This window comes from Artemia sp. Qi Xiang Cuo, chromosome 7 (genome assembly GCF_049724085.1).
Source record: "Artemia sp. Qi Xiang Cuo chromosome 7, ASM4972408v1, whole genome shotgun sequence".
Taxonomy (NCBI): Eukaryota; Metazoa; Arthropoda; class Branchiopoda; order Anostraca; family Artemiidae; genus Artemia; species Artemia sp. Qi Xiang Cuo.
Genome location: NC_142800.1, coordinates 59,434,025 through 59,457,589, shown reverse-complemented (window position 1 = coordinate 59,457,589; position 23,565 = coordinate 59,434,025). Strand labels below are relative to the sequence as shown.

Genomic DNA, 23,565 nt, shown 5'->3' with positions numbered 1-23,565 from the left:
GTATCAGAGAACCCTAATGTAGAAGTTTCAAAATCCTATCTGCAAAAATTAGAAATTTTGCATTTTTTGCCAGAAGAAAGATCACGGATGCGTGTTTATTTGTTTTTATTTCTCCAAGGGTGATCATATCGACCCAGTGCTCCTAGAATATCGTCGGTGGGCTCATTGGAACGGAAATTAAAAGTTCTAGTGCCCTTTTTAAGTGACCAAAAAAAATGGAGGGCAACTAGGCCCCATCCAACGCACATTTTTTTCCCAAAGTCGTCCGATCAAAATTTTGAGATAGCCATTTTGTTCAGCATGGTCGAAAATATGATAACTATGTATTTAAGGATGACTTAATTCCCCGAAGTCCTCGGGGGGAGGGCTGAAAGTTATGAACTTTACCCAATGTTAACATATGGTATTGGTTATTGGGAAGTATAAAGACGTTTTCAGGGGGGATTTTTCCTGGTAGTGGGGGAGGGGGGTGGGTTGGGGTTATGTGGGAGGATCTTTCCATGAAGGAACTTTCATTGGGGAAGGGACATTGCTATGAAGGGGGCGCCAGATTTCTTAGCATTCTTTAAAAAAAAGACCAGAAATCAAATAAAAAAAAATTAGTTTTTCAACTGAAAGTAAGGAGCAACATCACAACTTAAAACGAACAGAAGATATTACGTATATGATTGGGTTCACCCCCTAGTCAATACCTCGCTCTTTAAGCCGAATATGTTTTATTACTTTCATAAGAGCTATTTATTCTAATTAATGGCCTTTGTGATTAAGGGTCATTTTTAAAGAAAAAAATTCGAAATTTAGCTTAAAGAGCAAGCTATTGACTAGGGGGCGAATTCCCTAATATACGTATTAAGAATATATGAATATAGAAGTTCGTTACATAAGTTAATTCGTAAGTTACGTATATTTATTGCTAATAAAAACGTTCGTAAAAAAAATTAAACAAGTTTCGAGAAAGCCATTTAACCTAATAAAAGTAAAATTAATATGAAAATTTTTTTGTAATTATTCATTTACGTTGAGCCAAAATCAAAACATGCATTAATTCAAAAACGTTCACAAATTAAATAAAAAAAAAACAAGTTTTTTTAACTGAAAGTAAGGAACGACGTTAAAACTTAAAACAAACAGAAATTATTCTGTATATGAAAGGGGCTGTCCCCTCCTCAACGCCTCGCACTTTAAGTTAAAGTTTGACTTTCTCACAACTCTATTTTTTAAACAATAAAAAAATTTAGCGTAAAGAGCGAGGCGTTGAGGAGGGGACAGCCCATTTTATATACGGAATAATTTCTGTATTGGTATTTCTGTATAGTATTGGTTTTGGTTTATTGGAAAGCCATTTAGCACAAGAAAAGTAAAATTAATATGCAAATCTTATTTGACTTATTCAGTGACGGTAAGCCAAAATAAAAGCTGCATTAACTAAAAAAGATCAGAAATGAAATAAAAAAAAAACAAGTTTTTTTAACTGAAAGTAAGGAGCGACATTAAAACTTAAAACGAACAGAAATTATTATATGAGCAACATTATATACACTTGTTTTTTTTTTTTTATTATTTATAGCCTACAGAAGGATGTCGGAAAGCTATAAATCACGTTAAAGCTTGGAAATCAGGATAACACAGATTAAAAGAGATTTTAGGTTAATGGTAATAAAAAGAGAAGAGGGTCTAGCCCCCCCCCCTTCAAATTCACCCTCTGGCTACGTTGGACCATACTATGCAAGTTTTCACATGAAAGATAATCCAAGCTTATCGTAAAATAAAGATGATTGTTAAGAAGAACCGGATACAAAAGATTGAAAAAACGTCATGATTTATAGCATGACTCACATTAGAAACAGGCACGAAACTCGTCCTACAGTAGAAACAAGATTAACTCTAGCTAGTAAACAGCTTCAATTATCAAATGCTGACAAATATTTCCAAGAAGTGGATTAGAGCTTTTAAACAAGTGCAGAACCCAAAATTTCAGTCTTATTTTTTAATAGCAAGAGGCAAAAGGGCTATCTCACTACATATAGAGTTATGCTAAATACTTCACTTCACTTCACTTCAGTACTTCACTTCAGCAAAACCAGGGAAACAATGAGAGAGCAAAAGTTGTATAAATCAGAGAGCCCACAGCTCTGGCTAGAAGGGACAGGGTTTATAATTAAGAAATTGCCTAATTAAGAAATTGGGGAACAAGAGGTTAGAATACTTTTCTTTGTGCAGACATAATAATGTTTTTATATTTAAAAAAATAATATTTTTGAGATTAATATCCTTCTTGGTGTCCTTGGAGGATTCTTCAGATCAGTCAAAAGGCATGAACCCACCCCCGTTGCGTGCAAACATGGTCAGGATTGATATTGATATTAAATTCTTAAATCTATTCTGAGGCAATGTAAAGACAGTTTAAGTGGCAACTACAGAGCTACCATCATTACAGTATGTTCATCAATTGCATTCAATTTTATTTGAGCCACAATATCAATTTACTTAATGGAAAAGTTTACCTCGTGATGTTAGAAGGAACTGGAGATAAGGGTGTGCCCAGCAGAGATTGGTCCATTGGAGGAATCAAGCATGTGTTGGTTGGCAAGACCCATACTGACCTCACGCATGACAACTGCGGATTCTCCACACTGAAAGATCCCCCCAGAGAACACAAGGGTAATTGTATGCGTTTATTTCCAGAAAGAGGATGGGACTGGTTTAAGAAGGGTATTTTTGCCAGAAAGGTAACAAATTTATTGTAACCATCAAATAACTGTGCTGTTTATACGAATGCCAAGGGAAGAGGGGCTAACCCTATCGACTGATATATGCGGCTACAGTGTTTAGTTTAATCTCTAAAACACTAAGACATTATTTACATCTATTTCTTCAAGTCTACCTTAATAAACCCCCTTTCCCTTGTTTTTAAAAACCATACAAAATCCCGCCTTACCCACTTAGTCTTTTCTTGCATATTTGCTAGTTAGAACCCCCACTCTCTGAACGGTAGAGGAAAAACTTCATCAGCTGTACAACAGAGCTTCTTAATAAACAATTTGTATCTTCCTCTTTCCTTTTATGACTTTTAAACTTATCATTTCTAGCTCAATGCGCAGTTTTCTCTGAACAGGGGTGGGAGTGGGTATCCCTGCCGGGTACCCCTGTCCCCCCTTTTTGGTCTTCTCTTCTCATTTGTTTTTCGATTATTTCCTATGTGTGTTCTTTTGAGGCTTACTTGACTAATAAGCGTATTTATATATGTTGCTTAGGTTGACCCTTTCATTTTTGAATTTCGGTTTGATTTTTATTTTATTGTTGACTTAGAAATTTTATTGTTTAACTGATTAGCTGAGTGCAGCTAGTCATTATCATTTGGAAACAAAATTTGCATTAAGTATTTTATTAAAGCATCAGACATTTAAGAGCCCTTTTTGATCTTCCAAAGAGGTTGGAAGATAAAAATCTCTATCGGAACAAAAAAGGCTTTGGAAAGGGAGAGGAGCTTGTATCCCAATTTCAATGAAGTTTCAGTTTATTGTTTTGACGTATGTCCGGTAAACAATCTTCTAACATGTCTTACACATAGTCAATTAATTGTGTTACCCAAACAACCAAACAACCAAACAACCAAACAACCAAACAAATATTCCACTATTTGTCTCAACCTCGTCTCAGTATCATGCAATGTTTTATATTAATCTCAAATACAGGGCAAAAACAGCTGAAGCTAGCCTATGATAATTTTACAGTTACCTCTGGTATTTCACTGGCACCCATATTCTCAATGCAGACGATATCACGAGATGGCTGTAGAATTCCTGCTAATTCTCGACGTTTCTCAGATTTTTGAACAGTTTCATGTGAAGAATTTTCCTTATTTTCACTATCCAATGGAGTCATGTCCGTTTCTAACGTCTTAGGATCATAGTTCAAAGGTATACTATAAAGAGGACCTTTGACATTCAAACCACTTACGATATTAGTTTTCTGGAGATTGGAATCAATTTTGCTTTCCAGCTTTAGAGAAAGGAGAACGTCGGTAGGGGGCAGAAAATCGGTGATGGTGTTCATTTGTCTTAATGGGCTGCTGATTCCTTTTAAACGCTTCGGCGATTTGGGAACTAAATTTTCCTTTTCTAACATTAAATGCAACTGTTTATGAACAAGGCTTTCACGGTTCTTTGGATCCAGTTGTGCCTGATCTCCCCGTTGTTTCTCCTCAGCAAATACAGTCATTGGCGTCACGAACTGATTTTTCTCCTGAAACACAGAAAATGCAGGCTTCATGCTGCCTCTTTTATAAGGCACCTCATCCACTCCATCAAACATGTTATTTACCTTTTTATGAGGTGCAGTCGAGTGATCTTCATAAATTGGAAACCTTTGCTTCACTTCAGTTTCTTTAATGTCCTCGAAGTTGCTTAAGACCTTTACTGGTTGTGAGAGTTCAGGATGTTTTTTTGACGATGATTCTTGCCTCATTGACCGAGGAGCTGGAATTGGAACAGCAGGACGAACTGAAACTTGCTGTGTAGCATTTTCTTTATCGGTAGACGGTTTATCAAGAACTGCACGTAACGGCTAAAAGAGATCCGTTTTTATAAGAAAAACTTGAGGAGAGACATTCAAAGCTGGTTAGCAAGTATGAGGGTTATAAACAAGAGAGAAAAAGTAAAATTGAATGACAAGTGTAAAACATAACAATGACAAGCATAACAATGATAAAACAGAAAAATATCAACGAAAATGAATAAGCAAAGAAGGAAAATAAACCATTTATTGAAAAATAACTGCAATTCGAAGAGATGAATTTAGCTTCATCGTCGTACGAAATTGCACTAGAAGAAATTCAGGTTTTGTTTGCAAACCAGCATCTTCAATTATTAGGCATTAATGCACAACTTAATCATGAAAACAATGTCAAACACGGCCACAACAAAGTCATGTCGTGAAAAAATGTCATGCCACGCCACGTCTTGTCATGCCGTCGTGGCCTCGACAAATTAATCATGCCGTCGTTTAATGATTAATTTGTTGTGTCATACCACGACAAATTAATCATGAAAACAATACCACGACAAAAACATGACAAAAGAATGAAATTCAGCCCAAAGAAAAAACGCAAGGAAATCAAAGAGAAAGTGATGTTTAACCTAATTGCTTTTTCGGTGGTTTGGCATATAGTCTAGCTCCTTACATTGCACAAGTTTTTTAAATAACAATTAGACTGAAGCATAAAATACGTATACGTTTTTTATACTCGAATAGATGGTTTAGGCGTGACATATGCACTAAATGACAGGCTCGTAGAGGAATTCATACCCCTTGGAAGCATGGGAACAAAATGATGTGAGAAAACAAACAGCCGACTGATTTAAGGAGCCAACGGCTAATTGGCTATTTAGGTTTTGTTTTCCTTTTTAATAGCTATTTTGAGCTTTAGCTAGATTCTTTCCATAAACAGTTAATAAAACCTAGTTATTTACTATTGATTTTATGGGAGCACATGGCTATTCATCATCTCTATTCCCCTCCCTAACATAGTCTAAAATAGCGTCATTTACTTCATTAACGCAAATCTGCGTTAATTAAACTTGCTCCTAACGCAAGTTTATCTGATCAACCTATTTTGCCCCCCCCCTCCCCCAAAAAATAAAATCCTGGATCCGTCCCTGCTTGTTCCTTCTTTCTTTCTCGAATTAGCAACCAGAATACCTAATCTTAGATATCTCTGAGCCCTAGATAGTTTTATGGTCTTTTTATTCATTTTGACCTTGGCCTTCTGGGTGAGATTAGAAATCTAGAACTTTTGTTTTACCGAAAACAGTTCTTTTAACGCTTCCTACAATAATAATATTGTTGCCAATAATATCCTGACAGGTAATACAGGATTTTGCAATAGACTACAAATATATTGCCAATATTGTATCCGACATCAAAGAATGCCCGATACCGATAAGAAAGAAAATCAAATCCATCCCTTAGAAAAAAAAATGCTATCTAGCGCTACCCGCGAAATTATAAAGTTAGTTAGAAATTAATTTTTTTCATTTCTACTTAACATTGAGACAATGATCAAAGAACATCTTTTCCATATGGGAATAACGGATACAGCTGTTTATATTTGCTCACTGTTTATGCAATGCTCCTTGGTGGCTTGGCCAAAAGAAATATCTTCTTTTAGTACCCATGTTTTACAAATTGAAAATATTTGCCAAAAAAATCTGACATGTCTTGCTTATCATTCGCATGTGTGCGCTTTTGAAAACCTGGATGAGAGCGGCTAGGTCTATCAGGCTCTTAAGGAAGCACGACTAAGGCTGGAATCTTAATAAAGGAGAAACTCTGCAGGGATTGAATCTTACCAAACATTAAACTGAATTAGAGTCTTATCCTTCCACACAAATAGTACCAGAAAAGTACATCTCTTTAGCACTGTCTCTGAGTCCATTACTCACCAAAAGTTCCTGCATAACGCGTAGCTAGGAATAGTATTAACTGTGATTGGTAAATAACAGGGTGCCCTTCTGACTGCAAAAAAGATTCGTTGTATGACTAGAGCTTTCTGGTTGAGCAGCATACCGGCTTTCAGGAACTGATGAGGTGAATCACGCTTCTTTCGCCTTGCTACTGCATTTACTTTCAAAGCATTAAGGATTATTTTCGTTACATCAAAATATCAATTAACATAAAAAAAAGAACAGACAGACATGAGGGAATTTAAAAAATCACTGTATACGCCTGTATGAAGATTTGACATAAAATTATATCTATCAATTCTATAAAGAAGGAATGAGCCAAGCAATGATGTGCTGATAATTTAAAATTTGCATTGGGGGAAATCCAAAGCCAGGGAACAACTTTAGATCAAGTTTTTAAACTGGCCATCATCGCAGATACTTCTTTTTTTTTATAGTACAAAATAAAATACTGAAGACATTACGCACATAAAAGACAATCAGTAGACAAAAATAGACAGACACTATTGAGACACAACAATACAAAAAGCTGATTCCGTAACGTCCTTATGCTAATCCAACACCAATAGCTTCAGTATGCAGAAATCGAAAAGTAAACAGAGACCAGAAAGTGGTGGAGGGGGTCTGGTGCTCGAAAAAGTGTGTTTAGGTCCGGGTTCCCATAGTTATGTCTTCTTTTTTTCACGGGTTGGAGGTTCATCAAAGATCTCAAGAGGATTCTAACACATCTCCCCCAGGACCCATTTGTGTGCAGGTATGTATTGATCGATATATAACAACAACAACGGCGAAAAAACAAACCACCTGGAAGCCTCTGCATGCCTCCAAGTTATTCTATTATATTGCATTGCGTTATCCTGCCATCATACTATCTGAGGGCACTCAATATTATTTTTTAGTTGGTTCACCTTACAAGCAATCTTTCTGCGAAATATATTTCGCAGTGCAACATAGTCTATTGGAGTTCAAGATAGTCGTATATTTATACTTACAATTGAAGCTTTGACAGCTGCTTGAACAACAGTCGGCTCAACGAAGACTTCAAAAGCTTGAGGCTTTTCAATGACAGGCTCAACAAAGAGTTGGAAACCTTGAGGGTTTTCAATGACAGAGTTTTTCTCTGTACTTGGCGCTTCCTCTGGATCTACGTATACTTGGAAGTTGGGTTTTGACATCAAAGCTTGCGGCTCTTCCACAACAATCGTTGGATTTCGTCGTCCTGGTATGTCACATTCTATAAAAAAAAAAAAAAAAAAAAACAGTATAACCGGTATATGATTCCCCTTCCCTCTTTTAACTTAAAAAAGCTAAACGTAGCCTTGACTTTACTTATACTTTTCTGTCAATGAAAATCAAGGAGCAAAAGTAACAACGGATAAATAGAACTGGTTAGATAAGATTGGACAGTTGAATTTACCCACACAACCGCATTTTATTGTGAGGAGGGGACTGGAACACTTGGATATAACTAAATCAGTTCAAAGAGTGCACGTCCAGGTGTCTATATATTCATACACGAATATACATTAGTTCATATGCTTAACAATGTAGTAAACTTGCAAAATCTAATAGGCTATCTGGCCCAATCTTATAACCCTGGACTTACAAAAAGATTTTGCTTAATTAACCACAATACACTGATGAAAATACTTATAAATGAATCTCAAGTTGGTGCCTGTTTAAATAGAATAATCGCGTCTTTACTTCCTAATAGAACGCAAATTGTTAAATACCTAAACGTTTATTGCAATCTTCTCTCAATTTAAAAGGGTATGCCTCAGAGGGTCCTGTTAGGTCCATTTTAATCCCTTATAGTGATTAACAGCCCTGGCAATCATTTTTTGAATAGATGGAAATTTGCTAATGATCTTCAATCATCAAGTCGATGATCTAGATATTTTGGAATTAACTGAACAATTTTCTTCTTCTTAGATGGTAAAGGATTATATGAAACATTTTTTTTAGTTCAAACCAGTCTCTCTCTGTATTCTTTTCCAGATAATGATCTTCGCGTCAAGAACCGAGTGGGGATAGGTCGAGGTAGTGTTGGCTTCCTTGTAAAGAATGTGTTCAATTATAATAGGAGGTATGATTTTAATATATGGATTGACTGTTAAGTTGAAGTTCTTCCAGATGAAATTGAACTTGATGGGATATAGAATGTCATTAATATGGTATATAAGACCCCCATGCTCACTTAAAAGAACTCGTGGGAGGAGCAAGCTGGTTTCGAAAGTACCATCTGGAGCTAGTCATATTGTTATGGGTGATATTACCTCTAACCTACTTAATGTGAAAAAGCATGTAACACACAGATACAAGATTCAAGCCATATAGAACCAAAAGAGGCTCAAAAATAAGCAACAAGAACATAGTCAATAATAGTGGTGACAGTTCTGAATTAGTCCTTCATTCGAGCACTATTGATGAACTGCTTAAAATAGTAAAACCTCTGTAATCAAATTCTGCGGGACTGGACGGCTAATCTCTTCAAGCGTTTAAAGCAATATTACATTATATTCTACTCTGCCCGCTTTCCATAATAAATATGTCAGGTGAAAACAATTGTTTCCTTGGTCAGCTAAAAGTTTCCGAAGTGATACCATTTCAGAAATATATATATATATATATATATATATATATATATATATATATATATATATATACATATATATATATATATATATATATATATATATATATATATATATATATATATATATATATATATATATATATATATATATATATATATATATATATATATATATATATATATATATATATATATATATATATATATATATATATATATATATATATATATATATATATATATATATATATATATATATATATATATATATATATATATATATATATATATATATATATATATATATATATATATATATATATATACACACACACACACAAATAAAAAAAAACACAAACAAATCAAAACACTAACAAAAAAATATATGCATATATAATGAAAAAAAAAAAAAACATATATATATATATATATATATATATATATATATATATATATATATATATATCAGGGCCGTATCCAGGATTTTTATTTCAGGGGGGTTTTTACTAATTTTTTACTTTTTTTTAGGGGGGGGGTTACTAATTTTTGACTCAGTTTTCGACTAATTTTACCGATTTTTACCAAGGTTTTACTAATTTTCGACTTATTTTCGAGTCGGTATATATATATATATATATATATATATATATATATATATATATATATATATATATATATATATATATATATATATATATATATATATATATATATATATATATATATATATATATATATATATATATATATATATATATATATATACGAAGTATATATGTAGTACGTTTCCTCTGAGTTTATAGCATTGGTAAACTAGGGGGTGAAAATTTTTTTAGTGTTTCTGAAGCTAAAAATTTGCAACAAGGCTTAACTCTGTCCTATCCTGTCGTTTTTTTTTCTGAGTATAATATCGGATAACAAAGTATTTTCTATATCCCAGATCTTTTTACTAAAAACTTGCCAAAAACTACTTAAAATTTTGCTAATAGAATTTACTACGAGTAATAATGGAACTCTATGACATCATTAATTTCTGTCTTGTTTCCCTAGAAACTGAATTCGAATGATTTATAAAATGCGCGATATTTAAATATGTTTTCTCTAGGGTTTACAGCATTGGTAAGCTAAATGTGATAATCTTTAGTGTTTCTGGGCCTAAAAATTTGCAATAAGGCTTAACCCTGTCCTATCCTGTCGTTTTTAGTTCTGAGTACAATATTGGATAACAAAGAATTTTGTATCCCATGACCTTTTTGCGAAAAACTTGCCAAAAGCTACTTAAAATATGGCTAATAAAATTTACACGCTAAAGTTATTTAAGTTACTTGGCAATAAAGATGACACATTACGTGTAAAAATTCCTTATTGGACAATGCTTTATCAGAGCACTAAACTGATGAAATTATACTGTTTTCAACAGATTTTCAAGCGACGATTTCAAAGTGACTTGTGGTGTGAATCCAGGCACGTACGTTAGGGGGGGGGGGGGAATGAACTTTAAAGTTTACGTTTAATATGACACAATATGTATATATTATACTTGCCGAATTATATGCGAGTTAGTCAAATTTAAAGCGAATGAAGGCAACATCATAAAAGGAAAATGAACAAACAACGGGGTCACTTGACAGAATAATACATGTGTGTCTTTATGGGGGATGGAGTGGAGGGGAGGATGGTATCTATTAGCCTAGCAAGATGCCAAGAGCAACTTCTAAAAACGATACAACAAATGTTGGCTAGCCACAAATATGACTTATAACAAGTTGATTTGATCGATTTATTGATTCAATCAATGTTTTATTGACAACAAAGTATTGAATTACTGATTTTGTTTATTTTTTTACTGACCGTTACTGACTGTTTATTTTTTTTTTTTTTTTAAAGCGATTTTTTTTTACTGAATACAAAACCGATACTTTTAACTGAGACTAATTTTCTATTGGATAATATGCTATTTTCCAAACTAAGTCCTAATTTACCCTGGCAAAAATTATGCCATATACAATACTTTCATTTACAAAATTTGCAAAATAAGGACTGCGACTGAGACACTTATAATATTACCTGAAGCAATCTATGAAATTATTCATGTAATTGCAATTTAAGAGCCCCCCCCCCCTTTATCAGTTACTGATAATATCATACTTATTTAATCATCAGTTACTAACCCTACTTATACCATATACTTTACTACACTTTTAAATATGTTAAAGTTAGCAAAGTTAGGATCTGCGAACTTGCTCAACTAATTTTGAATCATTATTTACTAATCGAAACTAGACCAAATTTGCCTGTCAATACAGTAAACCCCATTCTTGTCATAGAATTCAAAAAACAGAATCATGAACCGGCGTTTCCTAACCTCATGGGAGTCCTGATCTTCAACAATACAAAAAAACTACCCTTCTAGGATGAGATTTTCTCACAGGGAAATTTATTTTTTCACCCTTTAGATAGGATAGAAAAGCAGAACTTAACCGACCACAGATTACATTTCCGTGTTTTTTTTACCTTGGTTTCTCTTCAGGGGCAGAACAGGAACTGGCAACGTCGGATCCGGGATATAAGAAGTCCACATCATATAAACTTCATTAGCTGCAACTTTTGTTGTTGACAATGGAGATGGCGCAGTAGATGTACTGTCAAATCCGTCTTTCTTTCCGTCCGTGCTCTCACTAATACTTGTCAAGTGCGACGACTGCTGTATAGAGCGATTAACGAAAAGCTCATCTTTTCTAGATGATACTTCTAAGCCTGATGTTTGAGCAAAGGCACTGGTTTGAAAGACTAATGATGTTTGTGCACTTATATCATGACCATTATTAAAAGATGTTTGTGATTCAATATTCGTTTTCCAACGGTCTGGGGTTACTTGTGTTCCAATTGAAACTACACGAAGAGGACTGGTTTGTAGTTCAACACAATTCTTAGGTGGTAAGGCAATAACCGATGGAACAGCAGGTTCGTCCTTCATTTCCATTGCACGAATCTGCTCAAACGAGAATTCTCTATCTTCACGATAGACCTAAAACATAAATAAAATTATCCCTCTGATAATAGACTCTTAAAAATGATGCAATTCATTGTAGTAAAAAGTTGTATAAACGGAACCTCGTCCATCATAGGCAGCACAACCGCGCTGCCTAAGTAAAGAACGATAATGGCACAATGTATTATCTTTATTTTTTTCTTTTATACCAGGGCACTTCGTATCGAAGGAGTTGTCGTAAAAACTTCAAAAAAGGCTCGTTCGATTGATAGTTCAAAGGGCTAGTGCCCTTTTTAATAGTCTAACGTGATTGGAGGGCAACTAACACCCCTCTCACGCCTACCATTTCCCCTAACACATCCAATCAAAATTTTGAGATAGAGATTTTTTTCAACGTAGTTGAAAGTTCTGGAAATTAGGCTTTTGCCAGCGTTGTCGTAGAATAGTCAAACAGTTTAGTCAGAACAGTTTAATTATAAAACTGTTCTGTTTGATTCTAACAGTCAGAACAGTTTGATTCTAAACAGAACGAGGTTTTATTAATAAAACACATAATTAACAGAAAAAGATTATTTTACTACCTCCCCTAAAAGAAACGCTTGTCCATGGAGAGGTAGAGGAGAACAATAATAGAGAAAAAAAAAGAAGAAAAAACTTGTCTACCTATACCATCGATATCACCACAAAAATCAATAAATATAAAAAAAAAAGCAGCACTCTTCGCCACCGGAACTATATATGATAGCAAATCCCCATAAAATATATAAATAAATAAAAAATGAAAATTCATATTCTAGAGAAAACAGTTTTTTAATAAATGGGGATTATCAATTGTATACACACATATGTAAACAATGTACAGACTCAGCCAATTGGAATTAAGATTAGTTTTACTGTCAAACAACTACTAGCAAAGATTATTATTGAGCGATTTTATTTCTAGTTAATTTTACTACCAAATATTTGATTTTAAGAGATAGTAAAATATTTTAAATTGCAATTCACAACTTTATAGTAAAAATCAAATTCACTCTATCACAATATCTAACTTTAATGGTAAAGAACAGTATACCAAACGAAATTCCTTATAGGGGGAGCAAGGCTTCGACTAAGATTGAAAAGATCTTCCTCTAGAAGGTAATTAAAGGACCGTAGTAACTGTAGTTCTGTTTTAATCCAAATTTTGGGCTAAATTTGCCCACAGAATAAGTACGTAGATTTTGAGAAATACTTAAGGGGGCACAAAAATCCAATTTTGTTTATGCAACTCATTCCGAAAAACCGAATTTCCGCTGTTGTCAATAATGTTTTTGGTAAGGGTGACTTATAATCAGGACATTCATTGACAGTTTCAGGTTAAGGAAAAAGGCAAAAAAAAAAATCTCTTTTGAAGAGCCATCGTGCATCAGCCGAGGTCATTGAAGAAGGCATTAAAGTTCTGAATTCGGCGGGGAATCACAATATAACCAAAAGTTTTGCAAACAAAAGGTTTTTGCAAACTCGCCCACATATAGCAATGACTCAAAAAAAAGTTTGCAAGTTGTGCATTGTACAGAAGCCAACACTGGTCCCAACTTGGTCCATTCCTTGATTATTGATTAAATAAAAAAAAAAGTTTTTTTAACTGAAAGTAAGGAGCGAAATTAAAACTTAAAACAAACAGAAATTATTCTGTATATGAAAGGAGCTGTCCCCTCCTCAACGCCTCGCTCTTTACGCTAAAGTTTAAAAAGTAGAGTTGTGAAAAAGAGTCAAACTATAGTGTAAAGAGCAAGGCGTTGAGGAGGTGACAGGCCCTTTCATACACGGGATAATTTCGGTTCATTTTAAGGCTTAATGATGCTCCTTACTTTCAGTTAAAAAAAAAAAAAATTTAATTTAATTTCTGAACATTTTTGAATTAATGCAGGTTTTGATTTTGGCTCACCGTACATGAATAATTAAAACAAAATTTGCATATTAATTTTACTTTTTTTTTGGTTAAATGACTTTCTCAAAAGTTGTTTAATTTTATTTACGAACGTTTTTATTATAATAAATATATGTAACTTACGTAACGAACTTCTATATTCGTATATTTTTATTACATATATTAGGGGATTCGCTCCCTAGTCAATACCTCTCTCTTTACGCTAAAGTTCAAATTTTGTTCCAATTCTTTAAGAATGACCCCTTAATCACAAAGGCCGTTAATTAGAATAAATAGCTCTTATGAAAGTACTAAAAAAAACTTTAGCGCAAAGAGCGAGGTATTGACTAGGGGGCGACCCAATAATATACGTAATAATTTCTGTTCGTTTTAAGTTTTGATGTTGCTCCTTACTTTCAGTTTTTTTTATTTAATTTCTGATCGTTTTTTTAAATAATGCTGAGAAATCCAGCGCCCCTTCATAGCAATGCCCCCTCCTCCATGGAAAGATCCTCCCAAGTAACACCCGACCCCCCTACCAGAACCCCTCCCCCCCCCCGAAAACGTCTGTATACTCCCCAATAACCAATACTATCTGTTAACATTGGGTAAAGTTCATAACTTTCAGCCCTTCCCCCGGGGACTATGGGGGATTAAGTCATCCGTAAAGACATAGCTATTATATGCTTCGACCATGTTGAACAAAATGGCTATCTTAAAATTTTGATAGGGTGAATTTGGGAAAAAAATGAGTGTGGGAGGGGGCCTAGTTGCCCTCCTTTTTTGGTCACTTAAAAAGGGCACTAAAACTTTTAATTTCCGTTCGAAAGAGCCCTCCGCGATATTCTAGTATCACTGGGTCGATACGATCACCCCTGGAAAAAAAACAAAGAAATAGACACGTATCCATGATCTTTCTTTTGGCAAAAAATACACAACTCCACATTTTTGCAGATAGGAGCTTGAAACCTCTACTGTAGGGTTCTCTGGTACTCTGAATCTAATGGTTTGATTAAGGTTCATTAAGGTTCTATGAGTTTTATGAGGTGTTTCCCCCTTTTTTCAAAAATCAGGCAAATTTTCTCAGGCTCGTGAATTTTGAGGGGTAAGACTAAACTGATGAAACTTTTATATTTGAAATCAGCATAAAAATTTGATTTTTTTAATGTATGTATCGGTATCAAAATTCTATTTTTTAGATTTTCGGTTACTATTGAGCCGGGTCATTGAGCCTTACTTACTATTGAGCCTTACTTACAGTTCGTTACCACGAACCAGGACCGTATCCAGGATTTTTGTTCGGGGGGGGGGGGGGGGGTTACCCAAATTTTTACCGTGGAATTTTTCTAACAACCACAAGCAACATTACGTTAGCTCGAGACCGTTAGTCCGCCCCTTGCGAACGAGGACGCGTCCACTAGGCATACTTTCGTATCTATAAGGGGCATTTTTTTTTTTTTTTTTTTTTTTAGTAACGCAAAAACAAGATTCCGGCCCCGAAATGGGGCCGGAATCGTTGGTATCACGAAGGGCAAGCTGTTGCTGCCCACAAAATATCACCGTATCAACAATTGGTTGCAACTTCTGGCGATTTTCTTGAACATGCACTTTCCTCGCCGCGTCTAGTTGGTGCACGATATTGTCCTGCCTTTTCTCCGAGACAGAAATGAAGTTTTCAGCCGATAAGATGCAGTTTCTATGAAACTCTGCTTGTTGGTGAGCTGTGAAGCACTCTATTGTATCCTTCCAGTTCCTGAATGGTTTGGTGACTAGATTCTCCGAGCGCTGGTGGCAGCTTTTGCCAGCTGTCTCTGACGATAACAGAACGCAAAATCTGCAAAAAGCAGCGTCCTCAGACGGAGAGTAGGACAACCAACTGAAACGAGTGAGCCAAGTTAACTGAAACATCAGCTTCCGTTTTTCGGATACTGGAAAAATGTAGGAGACATCTGGAGTCCAAGGGCTCTTCAGCAAACGAAGCTTAGAATTTGAATCGAGACTGGATGATTTGTTGACAAAACGACCGATGTCATTTGCAAACAACGACAAAGACTGGGTTGGTGCAAGTGCGTGTTGCGTCGTGGTTGGTTCCAGTGTGCGTTATTCAGAAGCTTCAACGAGGGTTCCAGTGCTCTTCAAATCCACAGATGTAGATGAATGCTCTGCAGACGTCTCGCTAACGCCACTGCCAGAAACATCCCTGGTCCACTTGGGCGCAAAAAACGACGTAATGTCACACTTCCTCTTCATGTTGAAAATCGCTCTTCTCTTAGCCAAGTCCGAAATTGAACTGAACTGACAATCTTGCACTCTCTTATTCCATACCTCGAGCGCCCATTAATCCTAATTTACTATGCAAGGTCAGGTGAACATGGGGTTACCTAATTGCGTAAGCTGATCAGAGCGCATATTATTAACCCTAATTTACTATGCAAGGTCAGGTGAACATGGGGTTACCTAATTACGTAAGCTGATCAGAGCGCATATTATTAACCCTAATTTACTATGCAAGGTCAGGTGAACATGGGGTTACCTATGGTTACATAATTGCGTAAGCTGATCAGAACCGTTAACCCAGAAAATGCAATAGGATTTAGTGTGGGAGCATATTTTTTTTCTGGTAAGGTTTTGTCTTTACAGGTATTTTTTATACTAAATTTCAACTCGGTCAAAAATTTCGGGGGGGGGGGGGGTAAAAACGGGTTCAACCCCCCCCCCCCCAGGATACGGCCTTGCCACGAACTGTTTGATCTGGTTCCATAATACCTAAGGAAATTCTCGAACAAGAAAAGTTACCATAACAATTAGAGCTTTACCGTAACAAAGAAAGCTTTAACATAGCAAGAAAAGCTTTACCATAATAAGGAAGTTTTTTTAAATGATTTCAGCGAAGAGTTTAAGGTGAATCACAGTAATTTTGAGAGCAATAGGAAAAGACAGAATGATATTTATGGAAGTTAATGGTTAGTATGTTTGTTTAGAAGGATTCACTTTGACACATAAAATTTCGACTACAGTAGCATCATAGGTAACATTTTAAGGAGTTAATATTTCTAAAGCATATTTTAAAGATTGATAAGTCATCCACAAACTCCCTTATGAAAGATGACTCGTTTCCAAGGTCATTAGTGTCAGTTAGAATTAAAATGATCCCTATAAGGCCCCTGGGGAATCCCACAAAAAGGAAGGATTCAGAATATACAATCTAATATTTTACAACTTGAAAACTATTTGAAAATAATTATATAAAAACATTTCCCAAAAAATGGCCGAGTCCTCATTTTTAGCAATATAAGACTTAGCTATGATCAGCTAAGTCAAAGGCTTTTGAAGGTGAACCATATAAATACCTCTAACTCTAAAAACTCGAACCGCATCTAGACTTGACGGAGGGAGGGAGGTAGGTAGGCCACACCTGGGTTGGCCACCCTTTCTGAGAGTGTATTTTTGGCTTACTCTGATGTTCTTTTATGTGGGCATTGTCAGAGTGGCGATGGCAACCACAAATTAAAGATTTATGTTGTTCCATTTGGTCAGCAAAAGCTCACGGAATCCTTCAAAAACCCTTCAAGAATGAAGTTAAGCGTAGGACGCACGTTTTAAGCAAATTTTAAAAATATTAGAAATGTATATACAAAAAAGTAAGTAAATTTGAGGCCGACTATAAGGCAAAGAATTGTAGATCAAGATCAGCAAAAGTTAATACAAACAATTCCTCTAGTATTTGCTTACGGGAAATGTTGCCAAGTTCTTAGGAAAAACAACATGATAGGATCATTATAATTAGATTCATATCACAAAAAAAAAGAATATGTTTAGCAGGTTCACAGGCGTTTCTCCTGTGGTTATTTTTTGTAATTAAATATTAGTGTATAAATAAATGTTAGTGTATAATGTATAAGTAGTACAAAATATTAGTGTATATCTAGTGCATAGCTGTTATTATATATTAGTGTATAATTATAATTTGTGCATAAATCATAATTGTAATCGTAACTATGTTCTTTCTTTCATTTTTTTTTTCATAGCTTGACATTACTTGATGTTGCATAGTTAAAATATCCTTTGTGATAAACAAGTTTGAAATCCCTGCTATATAATCCAGTAGATCTGCTTCAGTCTAAGGTCAATACCCTGCTTAAGAGGGAAGTACCTAGCGATTTTAGGAAAACCTTAATTGAACCACTGTATAAGAAAGGTGATAAGAGTGAGTGTGGTAATTATCAGGCGTTAGCTGGTCTCTGTAGGTAGCAAATTACTTAGTAATATGAAACTTTTTAGACTGAGAGATGCTGTAGACAAAGTTATAAGAGAAGAACAGTGGGGTTTTAAAAAGGATAGAGGATGTGTCGACCAAATTTTCATTCTTAGGTTAGTAATTGAGAAGTACCTGAGTTATCAAAAACATTTGGTCCTAAGTTTTATAGATTATGAGCAAGCGTTCGATTCTATTGATAGAAGAAATTTAGCGAAGGTCTTATCCTTGTACGGTATACCAGACAAATAAATTAAAGTGATTAGTGCTATGTACGAGAATAACATTGATGTGGTTAAGGTAGGAAATGAGGTTAGCAGCTGATTTTGTATTAAATCGGGAGTTAGGCAGGGTTGTGTTCTATCCCCCTTTATATGGATTATTTTGATGGATTTTGTCTTAAGAAGCACATGAAAGGCAATGGGAGATCACGGAATCAGATGGGGAGGAAAAACTCTCCTAGACTTAGATTATGTTGATAATTTAAGCATCCTCGACGAAAGTGTGAGCAAATTGAACGAACTTTTAGAGGTTTTGCAAATCCAGGGTGCTAGAATAGGTCCACAATTAGTGATAAGGAAACAGTTAAAAATAGACAAGCAGAACATTATGAGAATGTGCTAAACCGTAATAGAGTTACAGGAAGAAATACAGAAAAGATTGAAAAAGTTTGTGACACTTTGGATGTGAAGGAAGATTTATTTTGTGAGGAAGAATTTGTGACAGTACTAAAAGCATTAAAAAATAATAAGGCCCCAGGTGGTTATAGCATGGTAAATGAGTTTTTTGTTTTTTTTTAATATGGTAGTTATGAGGTTACAGATAGGTTACTGAAGATTATAAATATGGGTTTTGAAAAAGAGGAAGTACCTAGCGATTTTAGAAAAACTCTAATTAAACCCCTCTATAAGAAAGGTGATAAGATTAAGTGTGGTAATTATAGTTATTAGTCTGGTTTCTGTAGGAAGCAAATTACTTAGTATGAAAATACTTCTTAGACTTAGAGATGCTGTAGGTAAAGTTTACGAAAGAAACAGTGTGTTTACGAAAGGAACAGTGAACAGTACAGTGTGTAGTTTAGAAAGGGTAGAGGATGCGTCAACCAAACTTTCACTCTTATATTAATAAATGAGAAGTGCCTAAGTTATCAAAGGCCTTATGTCCTCAGTTTTATAGATTATGGGCGACCGTTTGATTCAGCTGATAGAACAACTGTAGCGAAGGTTATATCCTTGTATGGTTTACCAGATAAATACATTAAAGTGATTAGTGCTATGTACGAGAATAACATTGCTGCGGTTAAGGTAGAAAACGAAGCTAGTAGCTAGTTTCGTATTAAATTCGTATCCCCATTTATGTGTTATTTTGATAGACTTTGTCCTAAGGAGCACTTTTGGGCTTCTGTGACGATTTAATTGCCTTGTAAAAGGTTGTTGATAATTATAAACCACTCGTGTTAAATAACGTAAAAAGAGAGCGACCCACTTCAACCGCTATTTGAAACAGCACAAAAAGTGATGTTATCATAATAAGAATTACACCATCAAATTTAACATGTCAGATTCGTAGAAGTTGGAGTTAAAGCCCCTGTCTGTAAAAAATGCAATTCTGAATAATTTTTAAAAAAAGAAGACGCGTTAATTTGTTGTTTTTTAGCCATCATAGGCTAAGGCGCAAGTAGCAAATAATTACCTTGTTAAAATCCCAACAGAATCTTTTACCAGTCATGTCCTCAGGAATGTACCTAGGGACTATCCAATCATCTTGCTTCAATGAAGAAGTGGTCAACATAAGACCTTGATTAGTGGCAACTGGCTGAGTTTGATAATTCTCCTTCAAAACAGCATCGGAACCGCAGCCTTGACCATTGGCCGATGAACGAGAACTGTTCCCAAGAACTGAACCAGCTGACACTGAGAAGGTTGACTGCAAGCCAAAACTATCAGTGCCGAGAGAAGAATTTTTCCTCTTTGAAACGTCTCCATCATCCGGCCCAGAGTCATACACTACAAATGAGATTTATAATAAAACAATCATTAACAGTAAATCAAAATAATCAGATAAATGTTTTTTGGTACGACTACAATTCATGCTATAACAAAGGGAGAGATAAAGGGTAGTCCCACACTTCATGATTTGAAATACAGCCAATCTCAAGATAATAAGATATGAGCTCACTACAAAAATTACTAGGCTTACACACAATTCACTAAATATTTCAACCACTGTCGGGAAAAAAAATATAAATGCTAGGAAGCTTAAAAAAGTGAAGAAGTGGTACACAAGGGGAAAAATGCTCACTGAATTAGAAGGGATGCGTTTATCCATAAATGAAATCCATGTAGATTTACAGGGGAAGTTATTGTGCTTCTCGATAAAAAGCAGGGCCCGCTGTTTGTGAAAAAGAAAAAGAAATCAATCGCAGCCCCAATAAAAAAAGAAGAAGAAAAAATACTAAGACAAACACGACAATAAGATAGTGTCCTTCAATAGACATAAGGACAACCTTACACATCAGTTTGAATGTGACTTGGAATAAAAAGTGCAAGAATATGGGGAAACATAAGACATCAAGCGAAAACAGTTCAAGCTACTTAGGACGTCCCAAGAAGTGCTTAGCCGAGCAGGTGAAGAGGGTTAGAGACCAGTAGCGCCTAAGATGCTCTGTACGTAAGGGGAGGTAGTCCCTACATATAACCTGTGAAATTTGCAAGAGATTGCCAGCGACGATCAAACCTCATGAAGATTTTGCTTCCGGATACTTAAAAACTGTGTGATGAGTATTACCTAGTTTCGAGTGACCACACAATGTCCCAGTAATTATGTTCCAATATATTGGCAGCTACCTCAAGTGGAGAAAATCCTCTAGGTGAGGACCATTGCTAAACTCAAGACAGTCATTTTGTAAGAGAGTCATGAACAGCTTCGTGCTATGGAAAACTTACGTAAATTCGAGTCATCACCGAAATCTGCCCTCGAACAAAGAAGATGAACCCTAAGACTCTCAAATTTCCATTCGATGAGTGCTAGTCAAAGCTTGGTAAAATTCTGACTCGAACTTGGAATTATTACAATGCTTTTCTTCTTTTTTTAGGTTGCTTTGTTTTAACAAAGACTGCCTTTGATGAATGTGCACCAACCATTCAACTTGAACAGATTTTTCTGGGGAGGGAAAGGGTCTGGAGACTATCAAATGTAACTTTTGAGCCAAAATCTATATTGTCTCACATTTTAATGTGATTTCATCAAATCAAAGAAGAAATCAGGAGGGATTTCCAAGATACTTCTTAAGGCCAGAAAAAGAGTCTCCTATTGGCCATAATTTTTTCTTAGAGAAATTTATTTTAATTAAAGACCAATATTCACAAAAAAATCATATCAAACAGATCTACGACGTGAAAATCTACACAGATTTGTTTGTGGCAGGACTCAATATTTTGCTCCCTTACTACATATTGGGGGAAAAAAAAGAAGAAAAATGCAATTTTATAAATAAATAAAAAATAAACCTCGTGGGAACCGCGCACAGGAACTAACAGAAGACAGCCAAGCCCCCCCCCCCCCTCACCCATTCCTACTCATAAAAAAAATTCTTTATCTTATTTCTAAAAGAGGACATACTCTCAGGCATCCTAGTGCTTTCCAGAAGATTGTTCCAAACCGAAACACCCACATGCCTAAACATAAAACTAGACCTAGCAGTGTATCGTCTCCCGTGTATTGAGAAACCATTATTAACTGAATCATAATATTCTATTATTTTCTCCTCCCCCCTCCCACCATAGCGACAAAGCCTTGGAAATATGTACGTTTACTTTTAAAAGTACATAAGACATGAGAAATTTTCAGAATTTCATTTATGAAAACGCTAACTACAAGATATTATGCTCATAATATGTACAAAAGTTTTCAATATGGACGTGCAAAAGCTTGATCCGCTAAAGCTCCGAAATCGACAGTTATGCATATTAGAGTGGCCATGAACAAGAAATTATGTGTTGTCAGTAGGACAAAAATGTTGCAATGTGGGAAAAGCAATGGATGAAATGAATTTCGCTACTTATTTACATCAGCGTATAGCTACCAAATAACATCCCTTTTTCTAACGTAAAGCTTAAAATCTACTTTTAAAAACTTACTGACTCACTTACTAAAACTTACTAAATTTACTGAAACTTTTACTTTTAGTAATTTTTACTAAGTTAGTAATTTTTAATTTTTTACTTTTAGTAATTTTTACATAAGTAGAAACTTTTAGTAAGTTTTACTAAATTACTAAAACTCAGTAAATTTACTGACTCTGAATGAAACCATAAGAGAACTGAATTTTCACCTATACGAGGAACAATTTGTAATAAGGAAGTTTGACTCCTGTCCAGGCCTAGCTTAAGGGGTTAAACTACTGGTAATAATCTTGAAAGCATTCTAGAATTTAACACTTCTTTGAGACCGTTCTAGCATAGCAGCTATGTCATTATGGTAATATGCCCTTCCTTGCCACGAATTGATTACCTTTGTCCAGAAACTAGTAGGGAGGAACAAATATTGAACATCATTGCCAACAGACCTGCTGGCATTAGGCGGCGTGAAATCCCAACAGATGTTGCACACTTTCAGAAGGAGTTCAATTAAAAACAAAACAATTACTAAGACTAGTGAGATACTACTATCCACAAAACCATGATTCTTCCTATAAAAAAAAAACAATAAATTATGGTTTTGACACAAATAAAGTGTTGTAACTTAGAGACTTGAAGTTCGACTTTATTAAGTGTTCTGTTTTGCTTGTTTATTATTTTGTTTGTTGGACCTGCGGCTCTTTTGCAATAGATATATATCTAAGCTGGACTTTTCTTTTTTGCTTGCTTGTGATTTTGTTTGTTGCCATGGCCCTGTGGCTTTTCTGCAACATATATTAGAGACTCGAAGCTGGACTCTTTTTGCTTGGTTATGGTTTTGTTTGCTGCCATGACCTGTGGCTTTTTTGCAATAAATATCTATCGATCTTAAAGACTCGAAGCTTGACTTTTTTCGCTTGGTTATGATTTTGTTTGCTGTCATGACCCTGTGGTTTTTTTGCAATAAATATCTTTTGAACTTTTCTTTTTAGAGACCCGTGGACTTATTTTTTGCTTGGTTATGATTTTGGTTGCTGCCATGACCTGTGGCTATTTTGCAATAAATATTTACCGTATCTTAGAGACTCGAAGCTTGACTTTTTTTCCCTTGGTTATGATTTTGTTTGCTGCCACGGCCTGTGGCTATTTGCAATAAATATCTACCGTATCTTAGAGACTCGAAGCTTGACTTTTTTTTGCTTGGTTATGATTTTGTTTGCTGTCATGGCTC

At 35.1% G+C, this 23,565-nt stretch overlaps 1 protein-coding gene across 2 annotated transcripts in view; it reads right to left on the bottom strand.

Moving 5' to 3' along the window:
* Positions 1–23,565, bottom strand: part of LOC148950508 (uncharacterized) — an 88,136-nt gene that overhangs the window by 32,712 nt on the left and 31,859 nt on the right. For both annotated transcript variants that reach the window (XM_089092441.1, XM_089092440.1), the window contains exons 8-11: positions 19,909–20,222; positions 11,575–12,088; positions 7,457–7,698; positions 3,739–4,566 (exon numbers count right to left, since the gene is read on the bottom strand). In XM_089092441.1, the coding sequence (XP_088948567.1) occupies positions 3,739–4,566; positions 7,457–7,698; positions 11,575–12,088; positions 19,909–20,222 (1,898 nt within the window). The remainder of the gene's footprint in view (positions 1–3,738; positions 4,567–7,456; positions 7,699–11,574; positions 12,089–19,908; positions 20,223–23,565) is intronic.